The sequence below is a fragment of the Lissotriton vulgaris genome, chromosome 7 (assembly GCF_964263255.1).
Source record: "Lissotriton vulgaris chromosome 7, aLisVul1.2, whole genome shotgun sequence".
Classification (NCBI taxonomy): Eukaryota; Metazoa; Chordata; class Amphibia; order Caudata; family Salamandridae; genus Lissotriton; species Lissotriton vulgaris.
In genome coordinates, this window is record NC_141695.1 from 898428369 (window position 1) to 898451597 (window position 23229).

Below are 23229 nucleotides of genomic sequence, written 5' to 3' on the forward strand. Positions count from 1 at the left end.
CCCCGTTTACCGAGGCACAGTGTCGGCGCTGCTTCTGAGGTGTTGTTACGCCTCTCTGCTTCTTCGAACCGTTGGATTCTGCTTTTGCTGTGCCCCCGTTTATGCGCTAAAGACTGTGATATCTGCTGCCACGCATCGCGAGTGAGGAGGCTGCGGACCTTTCCGGCGTGGTGAAAGGTTTGTTCCGCCGGTCGGCTGACTGAAGGACAGCCCAACACCGATTTCGGTAAGGTTGCTTCTTTTCTCGTTTGCACAGTGTGGGTGGGTTTGATACTTGCGCAATAGCGGGTGTGGGGATTGCCTCTTATCGTTACCAGCATTCAGCCTCCATATCACAATACAGGGACTCGGTCTGCCATCTGTTGGCCGAGTTTAGACGTACGTGTATTTCTGACACGATACTATGATTTCTAGTGACGCGCTAAGAAACAGAGAAGCCACAGCTGAGGCGCGCTTTGACAGTCTTCCGGTTAATGCCCCTAAACAAACAAGTGAGGCACCGGGCTCGGCTGACAGCAATGTGAAAAGTCTACTCAAAACATTGGAAAAACTCCTTTGTGGTGAAATTTCCAAATGGTGGGAGAAGAAATCCCTCGAAGTATAGGGATGCAAACAGAATACCGCGTGGTTTGAGAGTCCTCATTGTCCCAACTTATGAGAATCCGGACCCCCAGATGCTCCAAGAATGGGCGGAAAACAACTTGAAAAGCTCAATGAATATGTTGCATATTTTGATCAAGTATGCCGAATCTGATCGAAACAAACTGTTACTAGAAATAGACCGAGTGAATGGTCTTCTGGAGGCATCGGGAGAAACCGATTTGATAACGAAAACTAAGGCAGAGATTGATATGAGAGTAAAAAAGTTGGAAGAAACTATCATCGAACGTAAAATCATGAAATTTGCCAGAGACAAGCATGATTATGCCACAGGGAGAATCTTTACATTCTCTAGAAAATATGACAATTTAAAGCGTAAAGCAGTGGCTAATGCTGGCATCGTACAAGCGAACCAACCATCAACCTCCGCCAATATTATTCCACCAGACAATAGTGACAATCTATCTTTGAACTCGCTCACATCTGGTAGTGAAGATGAAAATGTACAAGTAAGATCTACAGAGGGTCTTTCCAACTGTGAAAACTTCACACTGATTGATGAACTGAATTTTGTGAGCGAGGACCGGCGTTACTCCCTGCGCTCCCGGCAACCTCAAAACAAACCAGGCAATCAGACAGCCAGTGCAGGCACGCAAGGAGGGTCCTCTTCAAACGCAAGTACCACACACGGAAAAGCAAAAAAGAATTGGAGAAGATAACGACCTCAGTAGAAAATACTGTTATCAATCTGACTGACTTTCCTTTATCCATAAAAGAACAACAATTGCTCTCTCTGGGGTTGTCATATTGTCCGCCCAACAGGTTCTCATACAATCAGACCCGGATTGACATTTACAAGTTCATCCGTAAGATCAAATTAATCAAATATTTTAGACTTGAAGCAAAAAGAAAACAAACTGAGTCTAGCATCGAAGTCAACACTATGACTCCAGGATTGCAAGTTCAAGATGCTGCTGGATTACAATACTTGTTGGACTTGGCTTTTGACAATGACTCACAACCCACTCCTACTGTGAGTCAGAGTACTGAAACGGGCTGTTCAGCTATCACTCCTTTTCGGCCAAAATCGACCTTTCTGCCAATCATGCCACGTGATTCGGTAGATGTGTTTAGTGGTAGAGTGATTGTTGAATTAAAAGCACTTAATAGGAAAGTATCGAGTCAGAAGCATCAATTCAAATACAACGACAAACAGTACCATAGACTTGTGAGCAAACTACAAAAGAACAAAGATATTATCATCAAAAATGCTGATAAGGGAGGAAACACAGTGCTTTGGTCAACTAAGGATTACATCACTGAAGCCCAGAGACACCTTAGTGACACCTCTTGTTATCGAGCTACTTCCCAGTTTGCGATGAACAAATGCAATGAATCTACTCGCAAACAAATACATACATGGAAACGAAAAGGTTTGCTCACGAAGGACGAGTGCAATTTTCTAGTGAAAGAACATCCCATTACACCGGTGTTATATTTTCTACCGAAAATTCATAAACAGACAACACCCACTCCTGGTCGTCCAATCATAGCTGCCATAGGTAGCAACAACGAAAACATCTCCAAATATATAGACTATTTTTTGCAGCCTCACATGCAGAATCTTCTATCCTTTGTAAAGGACACCACTGACTTTTTAACTAAACTCATGAAAGTGGAATGGAATGCGAACTTACTATTCTTGATAATGGATATCGAATCCCTTTACACGTCGATACACCATCAACATGGCATGAACGCGTGTAAACATTATCTTGACAGACGTGACATTTGTTTTCGTGAGCACAACATCATGTTAATGGAAATGTTAAATATCTGTCTAACCACCAATTTTTTCAAGTTTCAGGGTCAGATATATGAACAACTTCGAGGTGTGGCGATGGGCTCGTGTTTCTCCCCCAGCTACTCATGCTTGCATGTTGGCTGGTGGGAGGAACGGGAGCTCAAAACCACACATCGCCATTGGTTACCTCACATCAAGCACTATTGGCGTTTTATAGATGACGTCTGTATAATCTGGCAGGGCACAGCAAAAGATGCTAAAATGTTTGTTGAGGAGATTAATAGGAATTCCTTTAATCTTAAATTTACCTCCAGCATCACGGCTGACTCAGCTGAATTTCTTGATGTTAACATTTTCATCAAAAACAACCAAATTTAAACCTGCCTGCACAGAAAGGCCACTGCAGGCAATTCAATTTTGCAAGCTCACAGCCCTCACCCTGCCCACACGATTCGCAGTGTCCCCTATGGGGAGTTCATTCATATCTGCAGAATATGCAGTGAAAATGACTCCTTGGAGAAATGTCTAAATGAATCTAGGCAACGTTTCATTCACAGGGGATACTCTGATTTCATCCTAGATAAGGCTCTCCACAAAGCTCGCGCAATTGAGCGTAAAACACTTCTGATGCCCAAAACTCCTGACAGCTCTACTGATGAAAGCACTGTGCGCCTTATTACCAACTACAGTACACAGGAGCATAAAATCAGGAGCATCATCACTTCTGAATGGCCTATAATCCTCACGGATGTCATTCTTGGACCTATACTATCTAGATGTCCTAATATTACATTCAGAAGATCACCTAGTATGCGTGATGCATTAGATAGATCCATGCCCGAAGATCCACCTAAAAAGAGTTTAACCACCAAGACAGGATTCTTCCAGTGCACTTCGTGCAGAGCTTGTACTTTTGCCAAGAATAGTACCCATTATTTCACAGCATTTTGCTCCACACCTGTCCCTATTCGTGAATACCTCACTTGTAGATCTGAATTTGTTGTGTACAAACTGAAATGCACATGCAACCTGGAGTACATTGGAAGTACTAAACTTCCGGTACACCAGAGAATATTGCAGCACATCTGTGCAATTGTCAATAGCGATAATAACTACCCTGTCGCACGACATTTTCGAGCTGTTCATGATAATAAATTGAGGGATCTCGAATATACAGTTCTGTGCTCAGTACCTCAACCCGGACGGGGAGGTGACAGGATGAAACTTCTTTGGCAGAAGGAATCTCATTTAATTTTGGCCTTAGACACCAAGGCACCTAATGGTTTAAACTTGACCGAAGATCTGAGCAATTTTCTATAAACTGTATAGGGTCAGTTTGAGATGATTATTCTTTCTGTATTATGTATGTGAGTTTTCTGATGTGGTGTAGACTATCACAGAGTGGTTGGCCAGCTGGCCAGTCTGCATTTGTATATACTTTGTTTAGGTGTTTTTATTCCAAGTTTATTGAAATATGTATTTTGTGGAGTTGTACACCTGTTTGCAAAGTTCCCTGTTATATTATCATGTTCTGTCCTGTCAGGCCATTTTGACTTCAGCTGCGACTATTTTTATGATTTTATTCCCTTCTTATTTTTCTCGTCACCATTTACTTCTTTTATTTTTTGTGCTTTCTCCCATATGTCTGGTTATATTATTTAATTTTTGGTTTAATTCTTATCTTTTTATTATGATGCTTTGGTCCCAGTTTTACTTTAATGATTGGGATGTTATGCACTTCACATGTTGTGATTCTTAGCTGCTTATTTTAAGTTCAGCAGTAAAATCTTACTTTGTGGCACCTTGTCAGTAGGAATATGTTATTTTTAGGCACTATGTCATCATCTTGCTTGTTTATATTGACAATAACAGTATAACCTTAGTTTGGTTTTTTAGGCACTTGCCGTCACTGTTATTTGTAAATACACAGCCCCTTTAAGAATCATAACATTGTAAATAGTATTAATACGCAATACATGCAGTGCGTTTAACTTTGTATAATCATTTGTAACCATGAACGTTTCAGCATCCATTATGCTACATTTTGTGTTACTTTGTTTCTGCATTATGTATAGTTTTCAGTCCTTCCTTTATTGTTATGAACTGGAGAAGGCGTGTAACATTGGTGGTGTTCATCGAAGCCCTTTGTTTATGTTTAGTATTTATACACTTTTTTTGTTTCTGGCGCACTGTGTGATCAAGCTCTCTTGTAGAGTGAAACGCGTCATCCTTATTAAAAATACGTCTTCCCTGCTTTCCATTGTGGATCTACTTCTTTGAGGCTCTACTGATTTGCTGGTTGTGAGGTGTTGTGAGGTCTCGACCGCTGGTTCCTGTACTGTTTGGAACTTGGACCGCTTACTTCATATATATATATATATATATATATATACTGAAAAAACCATAGGTTTCACACCAGTTATAGTTAGCTGGAAATTTTACTGACATAAAACCATAGAAATTCCAATGTTATAGTTTTTTTTTTTTAACTTTATTTTTGTTGCAGACAATGATAGCATATAACAATTTTGCCAACAGTCCCAAGAGAGCAATGACATTATCAAAGATCACACGTCTGTATACACGGCCCATCAGCCCACAACCCGAAGGCCGGGCGGCGGTAGCTGGTATCATGCAAGCCAGGCCATGAGCCCAGCCCTGTGACTGCACAGCAGGATATTCTGATCTGCTTTTTCGTTTTTCTTTAATACAGGTTACCCCCCAACTCCCCATAGGAACCCCACCCCCCCAACACTACGGCATTCATGACTAAAGCATGTGTACACAGGTCGTTCACCTCATTATGGCACTCCTATTGGCGGGTATAGCAGCGGTCATCACGTAAATTAGGAATGACGCCTTGAGATACAAAACACAATACCTCCCAGTTGTAACCTACAGGTGCGTGTGCGGTTAGGCACTCCCCCAACTCACCATTCTCCCCCACCCACCCCATCGCCCTCTCCGCCCTCCTCCCCAGACTCCGTATCCCCAGGGGTGAACAACTCCGCACTCGTACCATCCGAATCTTCATCAGCCTCACCCACCACTCGCATCATTCTCCATGCAAGCAGGTCGTCCTGCAATTTGACATCTCTACGCACGTTTTGCATAAAGGTTTCCTCCGCCAGGGACCATTCCCCCACATCTCTAAGCCAAAGTGTCATCTCCGGGGCCCTCTGTCCCATCCACGTGATGGCCACCCTCCTCCTCGCCAGTACTAGTAGAAGCTGTAACATCTTGTAGGGCAGAGCACACTTCCTGGGCTTGGGGACTAAGGCTAACAAGCAGTGAAGGGGGGTCAGTTCCATCCGGAGTCCAGTAACTCTACAAATGTGCGCCACCACCGACTGCCAGAAGGCGTCAACCAGCGGGCAGTCCCATGCTAGATGAAGAAAAGAGGCCCCCGGCGTGCCGCACCTAGGGCAGTTATCGCGCTTGTCCGGGGCAATACGCCTCAAGGCAACTGGAGTCACATATGTACGGTGTAAGAAATTGAAGTGTGTCAATTTGAACCGTGCGTTGCACGACACCTTCCGGGTGAGGGTACCAATGCGTTTGCGCTGTGCTGGGTCCAAAGCAACCCCCAGGTCAGTCTCCCAGGCCGCCCACGCCGGAGGAACCGGTGGGGTGGAGTCCTGCCGCATGGCTGAGTACAACAGTGTTATCAGCCTCCTGCCCCTACCACAGGAAAGGATAATATTGAGGGTATGGGACACAGGGGGGGCATCAGGGAATTGCGGCCAAGTATCTCGTGCCATTGCGTGGAGGCCCCTATAGTGTAGGAACTGTCCCTCCCCAAGTCCGAACGTCTCCGTCGCCCGTTCGAGAGATAGGAACGTGTCGTCCGGGTAGAGATCCGCCAACAACTCGCACCCACCCGCTCTCCAGTCATGGAAAGGCATGTGTACCTCCATGTCCACCACTGGGGCCATGATCCATATCGGCAGCTCCCTGTGAAAGGGGGCCCTCCGCAGGATTTTTTCCACAACACGCTGCCAAATGGCTGCGGTGTGGCGCACTATGTACGGCAGCGCCGCATCCGCGCCCCTGCAGCGCATCAGGGCCATCTGAGCCACCCTTTCATCCGCACTCCCTGCAAGGAGCCGTAGTTCCCAGGTGTCCGCATCTGCGAACCACCTGGCAGCCGGCAACAGCTGAGCTGCGTAGTAGTAGAGGTCGAATCTCGGTGCCTCCAACCCCCCCTCCTCCCAGCTGCGGACCACCGTGTGCAAGGCAACTCTACTACGCCTGCCCGCCCAGAGTAAAGACGTAAGGAGAGTGTTAAGAGTGCGGAACATCCGCGGGGGAAGCGGGCACAGCGAATTCTGTAAAACATACAGTACCCGCGGCAGCATCACCATTTTTGCCACCGCCAGACGTCCCATCAGGGAGAGAGGCAATGTGTTCCAGAACGCCACTGATTGTTGCAGGGAGTGCACCACCCTATACGCGTTGCGGGCCAGCGATTGTTCGTCCGACGACGCCACCTGTATCCCCAGATAGCGGAAGGCCTCCAGTTCCCACCGCAGACCCAGGTGTGGCAAGTCCCCGCGCGCGTCCGCATTACATCCCGCTAGGGGGAAGATCAGGGACTTCCCTGCATTGATACGCAGGCCCGAAGCCGCGCCAAAACGGTCCAGCAGCCGCAGCAAGACCGGTCACGCGTCTTGCGGAGATGTGAAATAAAACAGAGCGTCATCCGCATACAGGGACACCGTGTGGACATTGCTCCCCACTCTGATTCCCCATTGGTCCATTGTGGTACGGACTTCCACCGCCAATGGCTCAATTGCCAGGGCGAACAGGAGCGGCGAGAGGGGGCAACCCTGCCGGGTGCCTCTATCCAACGCCAGTCCTCCGAGCGTGCGGCCCCCAGTCTGACTCTGGCCCGAGGCGCCCGATACAGTATCTGGATCCACTTGCGAAACACGGGCCCCAATCCCACCTGTTGAAGCACCTCTGACAGGTATCCCCAGCTAACCGTATCAAATGCTTTGGCCAAGTCTATCGAGACCAGGACCTGGGGATCCTCCCTACCGCGCACCTCATGCATAACATGGGTTAATCGCCGCAGATTCATCGCGGTGTTGCGTCCGGGGATAAACCCACACTGGTCCTGGTGAACCAACTGGGCCATGTGCGGCGCCAACCGAGCGGCTAAGAGTTTGGTCAGGATCTTGACATCCGTGTTGATCATTGTAATAGGGCGGTATGCCGCGGGGTCACAGTCATCACCACCCAGCTTTAGAAGCATGCAGATCTCGCCCTGGTACATCGTGGGCGGGAGAGCTCCATCCTCCAGCGCTGTACGGAAGACCTGGAGGAGGAGGGGGCCGAGGACGTCTCCGAATGCGTGGTAGAACTCGGAAGGAAACCCGTCTCCTCCCGGGGACTTCGCCGTCGGTAGGCTGGCCATTGCCACCCGCACTTCGTGGAGGGTCAAAGCCCCATCCAATTCCTCCGCTGCCTCGCTCGGAATGGCCGGAAGGGTCACTCCATGGAGGTAAGGCTGGTAGGATGCTTCCGTGACCAGCGGGTCTGCCGTATACACCTGCTGTAGGTGGGATTTGAGAACCCGTAGTATACCGGACTCTGAATGCACCATGGTCCCGTCAGGGCCCCTCAGGGCTAGTATCCGAACCGGTGCCGATTCTTTCCTCAAAATCCAGGCCAATAATCGGCCGGATTTGTCCCCCTCCCTGTGGAGGCGCTGCCTGAATTGACCCAGCGTGTATCTGTCGAGGCGCGTAAGTATATCGTGGACTTGCTCCTGGGCTTCCCGCTCCAGGGCTAGTTCCGGTCCCCCAGGATTTGGTGAGGCTTGGCGAGTCCGCAGGGTGTCTTCAGCCTCCCTCAGTTCGCGGGTCAGCTGTCGGCGCACCCCATAAGTAAGAGCCATACATTCCCCTCGCACCACTGCCTTCAGAGCGTCCCATTTCGTTGACAGAGGCACGTCGTCCCCCTCCCAGTTCAGGTCGACGTAGTTAGTGAGCGTAGTCTGCACATGATCTCTACCCAATGGGTCCTGCAGTAAGTCCGCAGGCATCCGCCACGTACGGGGGCGGCAGGGCTGGTCGATGTCTTGTGTAGCACACAACACCGGGGAGTGGTCAGACAGAAAGCGGGCCAGATGAGTGACCTTTAGGGAATACGACGCGTCTATATTCGCGGCGAGGACCCTATCAAGTCTGCTATGGGTGTCGTGTGTAGGAGTGTAACAGGTGTACAATTTCTGCGACGGGTGACTCTGACGCCACACATCTACCGCTCCCAAGTTCGCCATGACCTCGCGCAGTCTCGCCGTCATGCGAGGTTTCGTCCCCGCTCGGGAAGGATGTCTGTCTAGGACCGGGTCCAAGACACAATTAAAGTCCCCGAACCACAGGAGAGGGCTGTCCACGTCCAACACTAAAACGTCTTGCATTTGTGGGTAGAAGGTCGCATCGTCTACATTGGGTGCGTATGTATTAAGGAGTGTAAGGTCCCTGCTATTCAACTTCACCCCCAACAGTAGGTATCTGCCCTCGATGTCCGCCTCTGCATACTGCACTGCAAGGGGGACCCCGGGTGCCACCCAGATCAAGACCCCACGTGCATATGTCGAAAAGGAAGAGTGGAAGACCTGACCCCGCCATTTTTTAGCCAACTTTTGCGCCCCCTCCTCATTCAGATGTGTTTCTTGTAAACACGCAATCGAAATGGCATGCCTCCGGAGGAAGGACAGGACCCTATAACGTTTGGTACAAGTGCCCAACCCACGCACATTCCACGTTAAGAATTTGTATCCCATTGTTCCAGTAAGTGCCCCGCCGGGCCATGCAGTCTGCCGCCAAAATACCGCCTTCTAGGGGCCTGAACAGTGATACACATGATGCCTATGCCAACATTTTTTAACAGTACCCCCCCACCTCCCCCCCCCTCAACATTGCAACATTTGCAGAACACTCCCCCCTCCCCCCACCCACGAGCAGGATAATGACAACAACCCAACCTGTCAACCCACCCTTCCCCCGCTGGTGCCAGGACGTGCACAGCCACCCCACATACCCCTCACAACCCATCACACACCCACACAACAATGAACTGCATACACCCCCCCCCCCCAGCTCCCCGCAAGACCCAATGCTCACACTATGCCCGGCTCCGGCCCCGCCGTAGTCGACCATGCAGGACTGAGTCCGACGGTAGCACCCCCGCCCCCAGATACCAACCGACACCCACATTGCAAATCTACCAGCCCCTGTCTCCTCTCCATTATGTAAAGTCTGGTGGCTCCGGGTACAATGTCACTCCAGTGTCCACCTATACCCCTCTCCACCCCGGGAGCCACCGCAGCCATCCAAAGACAAAGTACCTAGGGCTTCTACATCACCTCAGGGTGGGCCGTTCACCTCCAGGGCCCCAGCTCCCCCAGTCTCCTGAATCACCAGGTCCGACGGTGTCATGTCCCTCACTGCAGCGGGTAACGTGTCCAGGACCAGGATTTCCGCCGGTTCCAGCGGATTTTGAGACTCCTCCCCGGCTCCCTGCAACAAAGGTTCCAGTAGCATTCCGCCATCAGGCCCAACCGTGATTCTGGGTTCCTCCGTGTGCTCCGACGTGGAGCGTCGTCTCCGTCCGCCCGGGGCCTCCGCTGCCGCTGGGGACGGCTCCCCCAAGTCTCCTTGGACCCACCACGGGCCCCCGGTGGAACCCCATCTCCCCTAATCTCCAGCCACTCCCAAACTTCCTCCGGAGATTCAAAGAAGTGTGCCTTACCCTGAGCCAGCACCTTCAGTTTGGCAGGATATAGTAACATATAGTGTAACTGCATCGCCCGGAGCTTCTGCTTAACCCCCAGGAAGGATTTCCTCATCTCCTGAACCTGGTGGGTATAGTCTGGGTATATCGAAATCCGACTATTTTCGATGGCCAGGTCTGGTTTCTCCCTTGCTGCTCGCAGGATGCAGTCCCGATCCCGATAATTCAATATCTTGGCAATCAGAGCTCGCGGCGGGGCCCCCGGCTGTGGCGGGGGAACCAGGGCTCGATGAGCTCTCTCGATGACAAAGACTTCTGAGAGACCCTGCGGGCACAGCTTCGCTCTAATCCATGTTTCCAGAAAGCGTTCAGGATCTCCAGCCTCCAGTCTCTCCGGGACACCCAGGACTCGAATGTTGCTGCGACGCGCCCTCCCTTCTGCGTCCTCAGCTCTCCGTTCCAGGGCACCAGTCGTTGCCGTAAGGTGTGTGACCATCTTCCGGAGAGAGGCCACTTCCCCTTGTAGCTGCTCGATATTGGCCTCCGCATCCGTGACTTTGTCCGCGACTTTACGGAGGTCTGTTCGCAGGAGGTTGACGTCGATGGAGACTGTTTCAATTTGCCTCTCCAGCGCTGAGTGGGAGCCCTGAATAGCCTTTAGGAGTTCCGCACGGGAGGGCTCACCGGAGTTCCCTGGCTCCTCATCCTGGCCCGACTGGCGCGTAATCCTTTGGGGTGGCAGTCTCTGCGTGGTGTACTGGGTGATCGTATTGGCCTGTGACGAGCGGGACGCCCGGTCTTTACGCATCCTCGGATTGAACCCAATGCGGGGCTAGCCCGCCTGTAGATCAACAGCAAGTCCACCTCCGCCTCCACCTGGTCGGCGGAACGCTCCGTGTGGCGTCGCGCTCGAGCTCTCACCCTTGCACAGTCTGCTGGGCGTCCCCACTCTCCCAACACTCCCGTCACAGGCAGGTCCCAGGGACCGCAGGCACCGCCAGGAAGCTTCTTACACCGACAAGGGGGATTCCGGCAACCACTCCCCACCAGCGGGGCGGCGCGATCTCGCCGAGTGTCCCCGCGGCCTCCAGCGGTGGCGGCTCTGTGTCCCTCCGTCCAGCCGGGCCCCACAGGGAGTAGTCCACTCAATGCGCCGCACCCGGCCCGTGCGGGCGGCCTGACTCGTATGCCCCGATCACCCAGCCAGTAGTCAGGTATGGGGGGGGCCCCTCAATGCGCTCCACTCCGGCGCCTCAATCAGGAGTCCAGTCAGCCCCTCTCAACTAATATTGCCTCCAGCGGCCCGGAGCCTCCTCCAAGAGTCAATGGGGGGGATCGCACCCCCTCCTCCCCGCACTTCAGGAGGCAGGTAGGCCCGGGGGAACCGGGTCGGCCCCACGTAGACTGGCAGGGGCCCAGCGTCGGTGCCTGCGCCGTCCGCGCTGCTCTTCTGTGCTCCTCCGGGCCCCCCGCCTGCTCCTATCCCACTGCCACACAGACTCTGCCGGGACCCCGGTCGGCAGGCGCCGCCAGTCACTCACCGTCCCCGCAGTCCAACGGTCGACCTCAAGATGGCGGCTCAGTGGGGGGAGGGGTGCGCTCCGGTCCTCGGCCCTCTCGTCGCTCTTCCGTTTCAGGATAGCGGGCCGTCCCTGAAGCAGGCAGAGGCACAGCTGGACAAGCGCACGTCAAGGCGCTCTCACGGGTCCGGGCTCCCCCGATCTTCACTCGGAACTCGCGGCCTGCTCCACTGGGGCCGAAGCTCCTCCTGGGGCGACCCTCGGACCAGCGCCGGCAATCACGCCCTCTCACTCGGCGTCGTCCCTCGGGTCAAGGTCCAGGCCCGGGACAAGCTCTGCGATCGCCCCACAGGCCCTCCGCAACACTCCAGGATATAGCCTCCTTCGGCCGACCAGGCCCAGACCGCGGCCTCGCGTAGGTGTGGCGGCCGCCTCCGGATCACCGGAGTTGCTCCGCGGTCACTCTGCTACTCCCTCCGGCTGAAAATCGGCAGGGATGATCCCCGCAGCGTCAGGGATTCCTCCGGTCTATCAGGACTGCTCACCGGAGCCTGGGTAGGATTTTATTCAGGATTTAAGGGTCCGCAGGACGGGAGCTGGCAGAGCTCACGTCCTGTCGGCCATGCTGCTTGGCCACGCCCCCTCCAACGTTATAGTTAGTTGGACTCACTATAACAAGCGCGCCTGCAATGCACTGCTGATGACGTCACATATTACACCACTCATGACATCGTCAGTGACATCACTGATGACACCAGCCAGTGAATGTGTGCCTTTCTGAAAAATCAATATGTTTTATATATGTATTTGTAAAGGTTGATGGAAGAATAAATGGTTAAATAAGTGTGTAAATGGATGTTTTAAAAAAAAAAATGGTTAACTGCCTTATTAAGTGTATCTTATTGAATACATATATTAGCGAGTAACGTTTAAATATTGAAATATATGTATCAGTGTTTCACTTTGTGTATAAGTGGCTGCATGGGTTGGTGACTGACTCACTGTTTGAATGTGTTTTTAAGACAGCATATGTGCAGGACTGTATGGGTGGATGAGTGTGTCTATGTGTGTGTTAGTGAGTGAATGACTGTCTCACTATTGTCTTTTTTAGTAACTACATTTATTTTAATCTAGTGTATGTGAGTTTTGATGTACATAAGCGAGTATATGTGAGAGTAAGAGATTGTAAGAGATCCTGTTTAAATAAGTATGTGTTTCTATAAGTGATTTGTTTAAGAGGGTAAGTATGTGTAAGTTTCCTTATAAGTAAGGAGGTAGTGTGTATATAGTTGTATATGCAAATAAATGGATGTTCAATAGTTTATTTGCATGTGTGAATATGTGTGTGAGTAACTTTTGGATGACTGTCGGTGTATAACAGGATGTATAGATGTATCACTACATATGATGAGTGAGTATATGTATGAGTGACTATATAGTTCAAGTTTAAGTTCAAGTTCAGAAATTTATATAGCACACTACTCACCCAGAGGGTCTTAAGTTGCTTTCTGAAGGAGAGGTGGTTCTGTACAAGGCGGAGGTGGGTGGGGAGAGAGTTCCATGTTTTGGCCGCTAAGTAGGAGAAGGTCCTTCCTCCCATGGTGGATCTATGGATGCAGGGAATTGCGGCGAGGGCTTGATTGGATGATCGTAGTTGGCGGGTGGGGGTGTAGAAGGATAGTCGTGAGTTGAGGCAGTCGGGTCCTAGGTCGTAGAGGGCTTTGTGTGCGTGGGTGAGGAGACAGAACGTTATTCTCTTGTTGGCGGTTAGCCAGTGGAGGTCTTTCAGGTGACCGGAGATGTGCGCTTGACGGGGGATGTCCTGTATGAGTCTAGCTGAGGCGTTTTGGATGCGTTGGAGTTTTTTCTGTAGTTTGGCTGTGGTTCCGGCATAAAGGGTGTTTCCGTAATCCAGTCGGCTTGTGACCAGGGCGTGGGTGACCGTCTTTCTTGTTTCGTTGGGGATCCATCGGAAGATTTTTTTGAGCATGCGTAGGATGTTGAAGCATGAGGATGAGACAGCGTTGACTTGTTTGGTCATCGATAGGGAGGAGTCCAGGATGAAGCCCAGGTTACGTGCGTGATCTTTAGGTATGGGTGCGGTTCCCAGGGCCGGTGGCCACCATGAGTCGTCCCAGGCAGAGGGGGATGATCCTAAGATGAGGACTTCCGTTTTGTCCGATTTCAGTTTTAGCCTGCTATTCTTCATCCACTCGGCTACTTCTTTCATTCCTTCGTGTAAGTTGGTTTTGGCGGTGTTTGGGTCTTTGGTGAGGTAGAGGATCAGTTGGGTGTCGTCTGCGTAGGAGATGATGTTAAGGTTGTTTTGGCGCGCGATGGATGCGAGGGGACTCATGTATACGTTGAAGAGGGTGGGACTGAGTGATGATCCTTGTGGAATGCCGCAGATGACTTCGGAGGCCTCTGATCTAAAAGGGGGGAGGCGGACTCTCTGGGTTCTTCCAGCAAGGAATGAGATGATCCAGTCCAAAGCTTTTCCTTGTATTCCGACGTTGCTGAGGCGTTGTATGAGGGTGCTATGACAGACTGTGTCGAAGGCTGCAGAGAGGTCAAGTAGGATGAGGGCAGCTGTTTCTCCATTGTCCAGAGGAGTTCGGATGTCGTCTGTTGCTGCGATGAGGCTGGTTTCGGTGCTGTGTTTGGCTCGGAAGCCAGACTGTGAGGGGTCGAGGGATTTGTTGGTTTCGAGGAAGGCGACGAGCTGACTGTTAACGGCTTTCTCTATAACTTTGGCAGGGAATGGGAGGAGCGATATGGGCGGTAGTTCTTAAGTTCAGTGGGGTCTGCTGTGGGTTTCTTCAGAAGGGCGCTGAGTTCAGCATGTTTCCAGCTTTCCGGAAAGGTAGCGGAGTTGAGGGAGCAGTTGATGACGTCACCGAGATGGGGTGCGATGATGGAGTCTACTTTGTTAAAAATGTGGTGGGGACATGGGTCGGTTGGTGATCCTGAGTGGATGGAGTTCATGAGGCGGATGGTTTCTTCAGTGGTGATTGGGTTCCAGGCGCAGAGGTTGTTAAAGGGGGGTATTGGATCGGAGGTGGGTGCAGTGGACCGATCCCCGGACTGGTTTTCAAAGCTGTTATGTATGTCGGCGATTTTGTTGTAGAAGAAAGAGGCTAGGGAATCGCAGAGGTCTTGGGAGGGAGTGATGTCGTTGGTGCCGGCGGTGGGGTTGGTAAATTCTTTGACGATGTTGAATAGTTCCTTGCTGTTGTGGGCGTTGTTGTCAAGTCGATCCTTGAATGTTGATTTCTTGGTAGATCGGATCAGTTGGTGGTGTTTGCGGGTAGCGTTCTTGAAGGTGGTCAGGTTGTCAGTGGTAGGGTTTTTTCTCCAGGCTTTTTCGAGGGTGCAACATAACTTCTTGGATTTTTTAAGATCGTCGTTGTACCAGGGGGCTTTTTTGTTACCTTGTTTGATTTGATGGTTTTTCAAGGGTGCTAGGTCGTCTGCGCTGTGGGTGCTCCATTGTGTGAAGTTTGTGGCTGCTTGGTTTGGGTCCGATGATTTGGCAGGAGGGTTTTGGTGTAGCGATGTGAAGAGCTGGTCGGTGGTAATTTTGTTCCAATTTCTTCGGGGAATAGGTTGTGGGGGGTTGTGGGTCATGGTCTTTTTGTAGTTGAAGTGAACGCAGCTGTGGTCCGTCCAGTGGAGAGCTGTGGTGTGATTGAAGGAGATGTGCTTGCTGGAGGTGAAGATTGGGTTGAGTGTGTGTCCGGCATAGTGGGTGGGGGTATTGACAAGTTGTTTGAGTCCGAGGTTGGCCAGGTTGTCCAGAAGGGTGGTGGTGTTGGAGTCGTTTTTCTTTTCCAGGTGGTAGTTGAGGTCTCCCAGTAGAATGTAGTTCTCGGAGGGGAGGGCGTGTGGGCTGATGAAGTCAGTGATGTCTTCCCTGAATTGTGTGCGGGGTCCTGGTGGTCTGTAGATGAGGGTGCCTCTGTGTGTGGTTTTAGGTTCGGTGTGGATCTGGAAGTGAAGGTGTTCGGCGTTTGTGAGGTTGTCGTCGGGACTGGTCGTGATGCGGATGGTGTTCTTGTGGACGATGGCGATGCCTCCTCCAGTTTGCTTGCTGCGGTCCTTTCGAATGATCTTGTAGCCGTCCGGGATGGAATTACTGAATTGGTTGTTGTAACTGGTATGGGTATCTCCTTTTTTTTGAAAATGTTAGTTTCTATTTTTGAATATGTGTTTCAAGGGTTACATTACACTAAAAGGAGGTCTGTCACTCTGTCACAAGGATGGTGTCATAAGTGATGTCATGAGTGATGTCACTGACGATGCCATGAGTGATGTAATATGTGACGTCATCAGCAGTGCATTGCAGGCGCGCTTGTTATAGTGAGTCCAACTAACTATAACGTTGGAATTTCTATAGTTTTATGTCAGTAAAATTTCCAGCTAACTATAACTGGTGTGAAACCTATGGTTTTTTCAGTGAATTTCATAGGTTTTTTAAATTCTAATTCCTAACTATATATAGGGCCTCAAACCTATGAAATGTAATATTTTTTATAATGAATCCTATATTGTATATTTATATAATACTATATATTTTTGGGTTTTTTTTTGCCCTGGTGTGCTCCCGGTGCGCACCGGAAAACGCAGTTTTCCGGCGTGCCCCGGGGCGCGCACCGGTGAGCGTCCCGCTAGCGCTATTGCCGCGAACGAAAACATCATCAAGACGTATCGCGTAGCCGCGTCCGCGTGATATGCATGGCGTAAGCGCACCCGGAAGCACTCGACCGAATACGATCGCGCAACGTAAGCATCCAACGCGCTTACGCGACGCGCGCCCGGGTGCGCGACGCTTAAGCGCGTCGGGTAATGTGAACTTAAAATAACACTTTTTATTGGTGCAGAACAGTTTTGGTTTCCAAATGATGAAAGCCCGGGTCATGTGACCTGAAAATAACACTTTTCATTGGTTCAGGACAGTTTTTTTTTCCAAATGATGAAAGACCCCACCTTTTTTCCTTATTCTGACTTTGTCCTTTGACTGAGGAAGACCTGTTTGGAGATCTTTGAGTAATATTTTGTACTTTAAAATGGCTACAGTAGCAGCAGCAGCTGGAGCATCTGCACCACCAGAGGACCACCACAACATCACATTGGTGGTCAAGAATAAGAGGAGGAGGAGGAGGAGGAGGGGAGGAGGTGGCTGCCAGAAGACAATACCCCATATAGGCCAAAGCAGCACATTGTATGGGAGTTTTTTCCATCCCAGAGGGCAAGAAGAAAGGGAATGCGCCAAAGGTGACTTCTGTGGCATTGAACTTTCAAGGGGGAACCCTAATAAGAAATATTCATTTGGCAATAACACCATGATTCGGCACATGCAGCGCAAGCATCCCAACAACTATGCTGCCGCAGAGATGAGAAAACTGGCCAGTAACCCTCCCCAATCTTCACCCAGCACCTCCAAAAGAAAGCAACCCACTCCATCGGGACCAGAGACAAGGGAGATGGTCCCAAACATTCAATCAAAGTTTGGGCAATACAAGATCTCTTGTATTTTTTGTGGTAAGACCATCACCTATGGTGAGCAAAGCATAACGCTCATCAACCGTGCTGATGACAACCACAAATGCCCCAAAAATCAATAATTGTTTCATGATTTTTTTTTGCTCCAGTTGAGTCGTTTTCAATTCCCTGTGCTTTGTTTCTCCCCATTAAAAATAACAAAAAAATATAAAATAGTTCATAAAAGCCAAAAAAAGTACAAAATGTTCAAAAAAAAATTAAAATAAATATAAAACAACAAAAAGAAGAAAAAAAACTGTTCTTTTTAGAACTACCTCCAAATTATAAAAAAAGGCTACATTTTTTAAAAACTCTATCATTCTTTTTTCCCCATGGTACGCACCCCAGTACGCTCCGCGGTGGGCGTACCGGGCGCTCCCCCCGCGCAAATCCCACATCAAACCTAGGGGGTCAGGGGGGGTCTACTCTGCCCCCTTATGGACATTTCCCCCTTTGTTTTTGCCACCTCTTGTGTCTCGATCCTACCGAGACACAAGATGGCGGCCGCTCCGGACTGTTTGGAATGTTGACAGACACCCGAGAGCCAATCAGCTTTCCGCGCGCAAACTCGCGTAGCGTGCTGGTTAGCGCCCCGGTGCGCGTACCGGGGCGCGCTTATAGATATATCTATTTTTTTTAACCTCATTTACTCAAAATCCACTGGAGCACATATCTTGAGACATAGCAAAGGCACATCGGGCTACCAGTCCCTACAATTTTGTAAAGGTTGGTGGAAATCCATTCAGCCGTTCGGGCTAAAAGAGAGGTCGACCGCCCTATGGAAATTACCATGGGGAAAACACAATTTGGGACCCCCCTTTTATCTCGGCCCCCTCTTGACGAATCCCCCACAAACTTTCAGGGAAGGACCGGAGCACCACGAGGCAAATTTGAGGAGATTTTCAGGCAGATTCCTCAACCGGCGCCAAAGTTATTCACAATAGAATGTTGCGATTTCCTATTGAAAATAATCCTAACTATAACTACCTACTGGCGACCGCCAGTAGGTAATATATATATATATATATATATATATATATATATATATATATATATATATATATATATATATATATATACACATACACACACAAAACATCAGTATTTACCAGCTGTTTTGCGTGGTAAAGTACAAAGTGGTAAAACAGAACATTGTAAATGTACAGTGTGTAGTAAAAACTGTGTTGTAAGTTACCACGTGGTAAATGAACGTGTGGTAACGTCTGATATCCGGTTGAAAGCAGACTGTTGGAATCCACACCAATTCCTTAAGGGTAGAGGGATTCATAAAATAGTACCTATCTCCTTCTCACACGCACAGAGTCCCAGAGTGGGTGAAGCCAAAGCCCCACTCTATGTGCCCGTAAAATAATTGATAACAGCTCTTCGAAACAACTGTCCAGACATGAAAAGTTACAGAACGCCACGTCTGAAGGGCAGCTCCTTACTGAATCTCACCTCAGAGTTTGACTAAAATAGGCCTCTCACAAGGTAATTTCAAGAAAAACAAGACTTCTCAAGACAGCAGAAGCACTCTGCTTAGAGGAACTTTTTTTTCTCATGAGCCTCATGGAAGTCCCTCTGAGAGAGGCTTGCATTTTCTTTTTTCTTAGGAGCTGGAGCTGAGCCCGCCTAGTCTGGTAATGAGTCGCCATGGGGATTCAAGTGATATGAGTCCCATCTTGGGCTGGATTCCGATGGACTCAGATAATTATTTGGAGAACAGTCTGAAGTAGTGCATTCCCTCTTAGACTTCAAGGTCAGGGGCCTGGCATAGCTGAGGGATGGGAAAACACCTTTCAGATTCAAGGCCGATTAATGTCACTTAGGTATGATGCAAAGAAGTGATGAATATTGTGAAGGACAGACCCGGTAGTGTAAAGCATTTCAGTGTGGGCTTCATTGTACTAGTTTAGCTGGTCTTGCTGTCTCAATGTAATAGTTGATCGAGTCACAATAAAGTGTAGGTACAAAAAAATCCACAAATTCAGAGTTTCAAATGCTTTCCTTCCTTGTATGTTTGTGAGAGTTACCCACCAACTTAAATTTACATTTCCTTGACTGGGACTGGATTGTACCAAACTTACCAAAGATCCCATGGTCGGCACCTTCCCATTGTAAGTAAGAACAATTTTTTTGAATGCAGGTCAAGTGCCACAATCTTTACGCTCCACCAACACCCTTAGTGATGCGAGCCCAAGGTTACACAAGAGTCTAAAAGCCAATAGATGTGGAAGGGCTACAAAACTATGCAGTGCCATTTTACAGTGGCAGAGGTGCGATGCTGGGAATGTAGAAGCTTTAAGAAACAGTATTTGGGAGTCTACCAACATTACACCTTTGCTGATACGATGCCACTGAGAGAGTTCCTATCACAGCCCCCCTTAAAGTTTTAATGAAAAGTCAGTGCAACTCCACCACACCTAACACTAACACCGCTTCCTTCTGTTTTCAGTTCCCCCTCATATTCATGAGAACGAGGCCGCTTCCCCTGGTAATTATGCCCGTGGCAGTCGACAGTCACTTCTCTGCACGGTGTATGGTGTCCCAGCGCCCAGTGCCATCCAGTGGCAGTGGAGGCCTTGGACGCCTTGCAAAACGTCCTCCAACCAGAATCGGTGAGTATATCTTTGTTAAGCACTCTCTTCTCGCTATTCAAAGCAGCACATTCAATTCAGGACTCCGTTTTATTCCATGGAGATTTCACCACCACACATCTGTGCTGGGGTGCAACTTAATATAACAGGGTGTGGCCTCTCATTGATGGTGCCTGACCAGTGATTTTAGCTCCTCAAGCCAGGCTACCTGGTATTGCAAATTGTCACCTCTGGACATATATTTCTACACGTCCTCTATTTGCACCTGAGGTGCCTGTTTCATACCTGACTCCAGATCGCTAAATGCCACTGCTTTACCTCACAATCTCTTTGTTGGGTATATGTCCTCCAGGACCAGGAAGCGGGCCACAAGGAGGCAACAGCGAGACCGGAAAACAGAGTGCACGGACTGGAAGAACGTAACTCTGGACGATGGCGTCAACATTGAAACATGGACGGAATTTGTGGAAGTGAGGAATAAGGTGAGGCAGTGCACCATAGAGGTGTGTGGGCCATCATGGAAAAACTATTGAGAAAAAACTAAAGATTGTTGGGTTACTGCTAGTTACTGTAAATGTCTAACTTTTTATGGATCTACAAATATGGAGAGCATCTAGAAATGTATAACTCTTGCTCTTGTATATTCCCAGGAGTACTCAAGAAATTTGTGCGTAATTTTTCATGCAAAAAATATATACAAACAGGTTTACATATTCACAGGAGGAAATGTGACACTTAAGAGTTCTTGCACTTACAGTTTTTTCAATCTGTTTTCTCTCATAGCCCCATCAATTTTGGCAGGTCACACAATGAAAGCATAGTTACTCGTCAGTTATCGGGAGTAAATGTGTAAGCGTTTTCAAGGTGGGAAACAATCTACAAACCTGAATAACAACACACTCACAAGTTTGTAACTGTTAATTAACTTATTCTGGTGGACTCTCCTAAGGAATGCCCAGAGAACTGTACTTGGTAGTAAATTTGCTAATACTGAATTTCCTTTACCCTCTTACCCCCACATGCATCAATCTAGGATTTTGCATTTCTTAAATAGCGAAAATTAAGGAATCGTTATTTAGGAAATGCAAAATGCTATGCATCAAGAAATCCTAAAAGTTTTTAGGATTTCTTAATTTTCGGAAATTGCGATTCCTTAATTGCGAAGTGCAATTAAGGAATGGCATTACATTGATTCCTATGGGCCTAGAGGCCCATAGGAATCAATGTAGTCAATTGGAAGGCAGTAGCAAATTGCGAGTGGCACTTAGAAAATTTCATGGGTGCAGGGGGGGGGTCCAAAGGACCCCCCCTGCACCCCTGAAATGCAATTGAAAGTGCATGTTTCACACACACATGTCCTAAGGACATGTGTGTCTGTAACTGGACAGTTTAAAAAATGCATTTTCAAGCATTTTTAAACAATTTCGCAAATTACCACGAGGTTGAACCTCGTGGTAATTTGCACTTCCAATTTGAATAATCAATTTTTTTTTTAATGATGCATTGCTTTTAAGGAATCGCAAATTTACAATTCCTTAAAAGCAATCGCATTTTTGGAATTCGGTAAAAATACCGAATTACTCAAAAATGCTTGATGCATCCCAAACACATATTTAGGAAGTGCAAACGGCCGAATTTACCGATTCGCACCGTTTGCACTTCCTAAATAGGTTGATGCATGTGCCCCTATATGTTTTTGTGGGAAGAAACCCCATATGGAAAGGTAGAATCCCACCATTTGGCCCTTGTAAATTACATTTTTGTAAAAACTTTATTCAATCGGGTACATTGTGTGCAGTAGATTTTTTTGACAGCCCAATTTACTGACTCTGCACCATCTGTACCGATCTTTACCAGGCACCAGCCTGTCAGTTAACCTCCCTAAATAACCACAAGCAGTGGGCACGCGTCCACCTCTGATCTAACCTTACTTCAAGATCATGGCCTTTTTAAATCCCCTACGGTTTACCTTTCTGCCCATCACAACAAAAGAAAGAGCCGGTACAATGACTCCATTTTATGCTTACATAACTGTTTCCCCCTTTCAGGCTCTGTTAGGTTTCAGTGCAGCTGTCCATGACTAACTTCCTGCAATCAAAGAGCACATGAAAAGAAAAAAAAACTCTAGATAAAGGCCAAAAACAAAGAAATGGCTACCAGTTTCCTGGAGTCACTTCCTGTTTTCATTCGAGCCCCCAAAGTCACTTCCTGTTTTCGTGCGCACACCTCCAAAAATTCCATTCTCGGGAAAAAAGCCATGGAAGTTTCATCCCAGTTGCCAAAGATGAGGGATCACTGTGACTTAATTGGTTTCTTTGCACGCATTTACATTAGCTTCCAGTACTCTATTATTGTGTTGCAGCACTTAGCGCTTACTATCCCTATTGTATTGTATAGTAATTGCATTTGTATGTGGGGCACTGAAGCGCTTGCCTACATGCGTATCTTGCTACAGCATGTAGGAGGTGTGGTTGGAAGGATATTGTGTTTGCTTTGATCCTATGTGGGAAGTGTTTCTATGCAGTGTGTGATCGCCACCGAGGTGCGGTATTGTGTTTAGGAAGCAGCAGTAGCAGTGTGGCGGATGAAGAGATTTGACAGACAGATGTGCAGTTTATAGATTTTCTTTAACTAGCAGCTCGAAGTCTCTCTGCAGGTCCCTTTTTGGTATTTCTTACCCTAATTTTAAGGCTAAAAAGTTCTCTTACCTCGAGAAAACTCATGTTTTTGTTGTAGACTTTATAAACCTATACCTTGTGTCCTACTGATCCTTTAGCTTTTGAGGCTGTACAACATAGGGATTTCTCTGGGTGGTAACATTGTGGCATAAAACACAAATAAATATATTGGTCCAGCTCTTTAAAAAAAAAGTCAGAAATTGGCACTCCCCTTTCTACCTTGCAAAGGTGCATATTTCCAACATTCCAATTGGGAAAGAAACCCTTTCTCCTGCATCTCTATCATTGTTTATAGGTGTACCCATCACAAATAGGATCTACTCTTATTTGGCAGCAATACATTTCTGATATTTTTAGGGGATTTATGAATTTGTAACTACAAGCAAGCATATATGTTTTTGGGTATTCACAAACTTTCAATGCATTCCCGCCCGGTAGTGAATACTAGCTGCCCACTGCCCCTCCTCGCAGACATACGTACACAAAGATCTTTGTGTGATTAAATCCTTTCAGAAATGCAAAAACTACTGTCCAAAATAGCAAAAAAGGTGTTGTGAAAGTCAAACATATTGTTGTAAAATGGAAGGAGGACCCCACACAGGCTTATTAGGGGACTGGGGGGAGGCGGTTTTCAAAGAAAGTTAAAGGTGTCCCCACACAATATTGCATGGGGAAATGGGTCAACCCACTTCCGACGCTAGCTCTATTTTCATTGATTCATGACATTTCGATTGCGCACGTCTTAT

General features: G+C 48.3%; 1 protein-coding gene across 3 annotated transcripts in view; it reads left to right on the forward strand.

The window, feature by feature from the left end:
- The window catches only part of FLT4 (fms related receptor tyrosine kinase 4), a 462865-nt gene that overhangs the window by 328141 nt on the left and 111495 nt on the right, over positions 1–23229 (forward strand). For all 3 annotated transcript variants that reach the window (XM_086931324.1, XM_086931325.1, XM_086931323.1), the window contains 2 exons: positions 19664–19826; positions 20158–20287. In XM_086931324.1, the coding sequence (XP_086787450.1) occupies positions 19664–19826; positions 20158–20287 (293 nt within the window). The remainder of the gene's footprint in view (positions 1–19663; positions 19827–20157; positions 20288–23229) is intronic.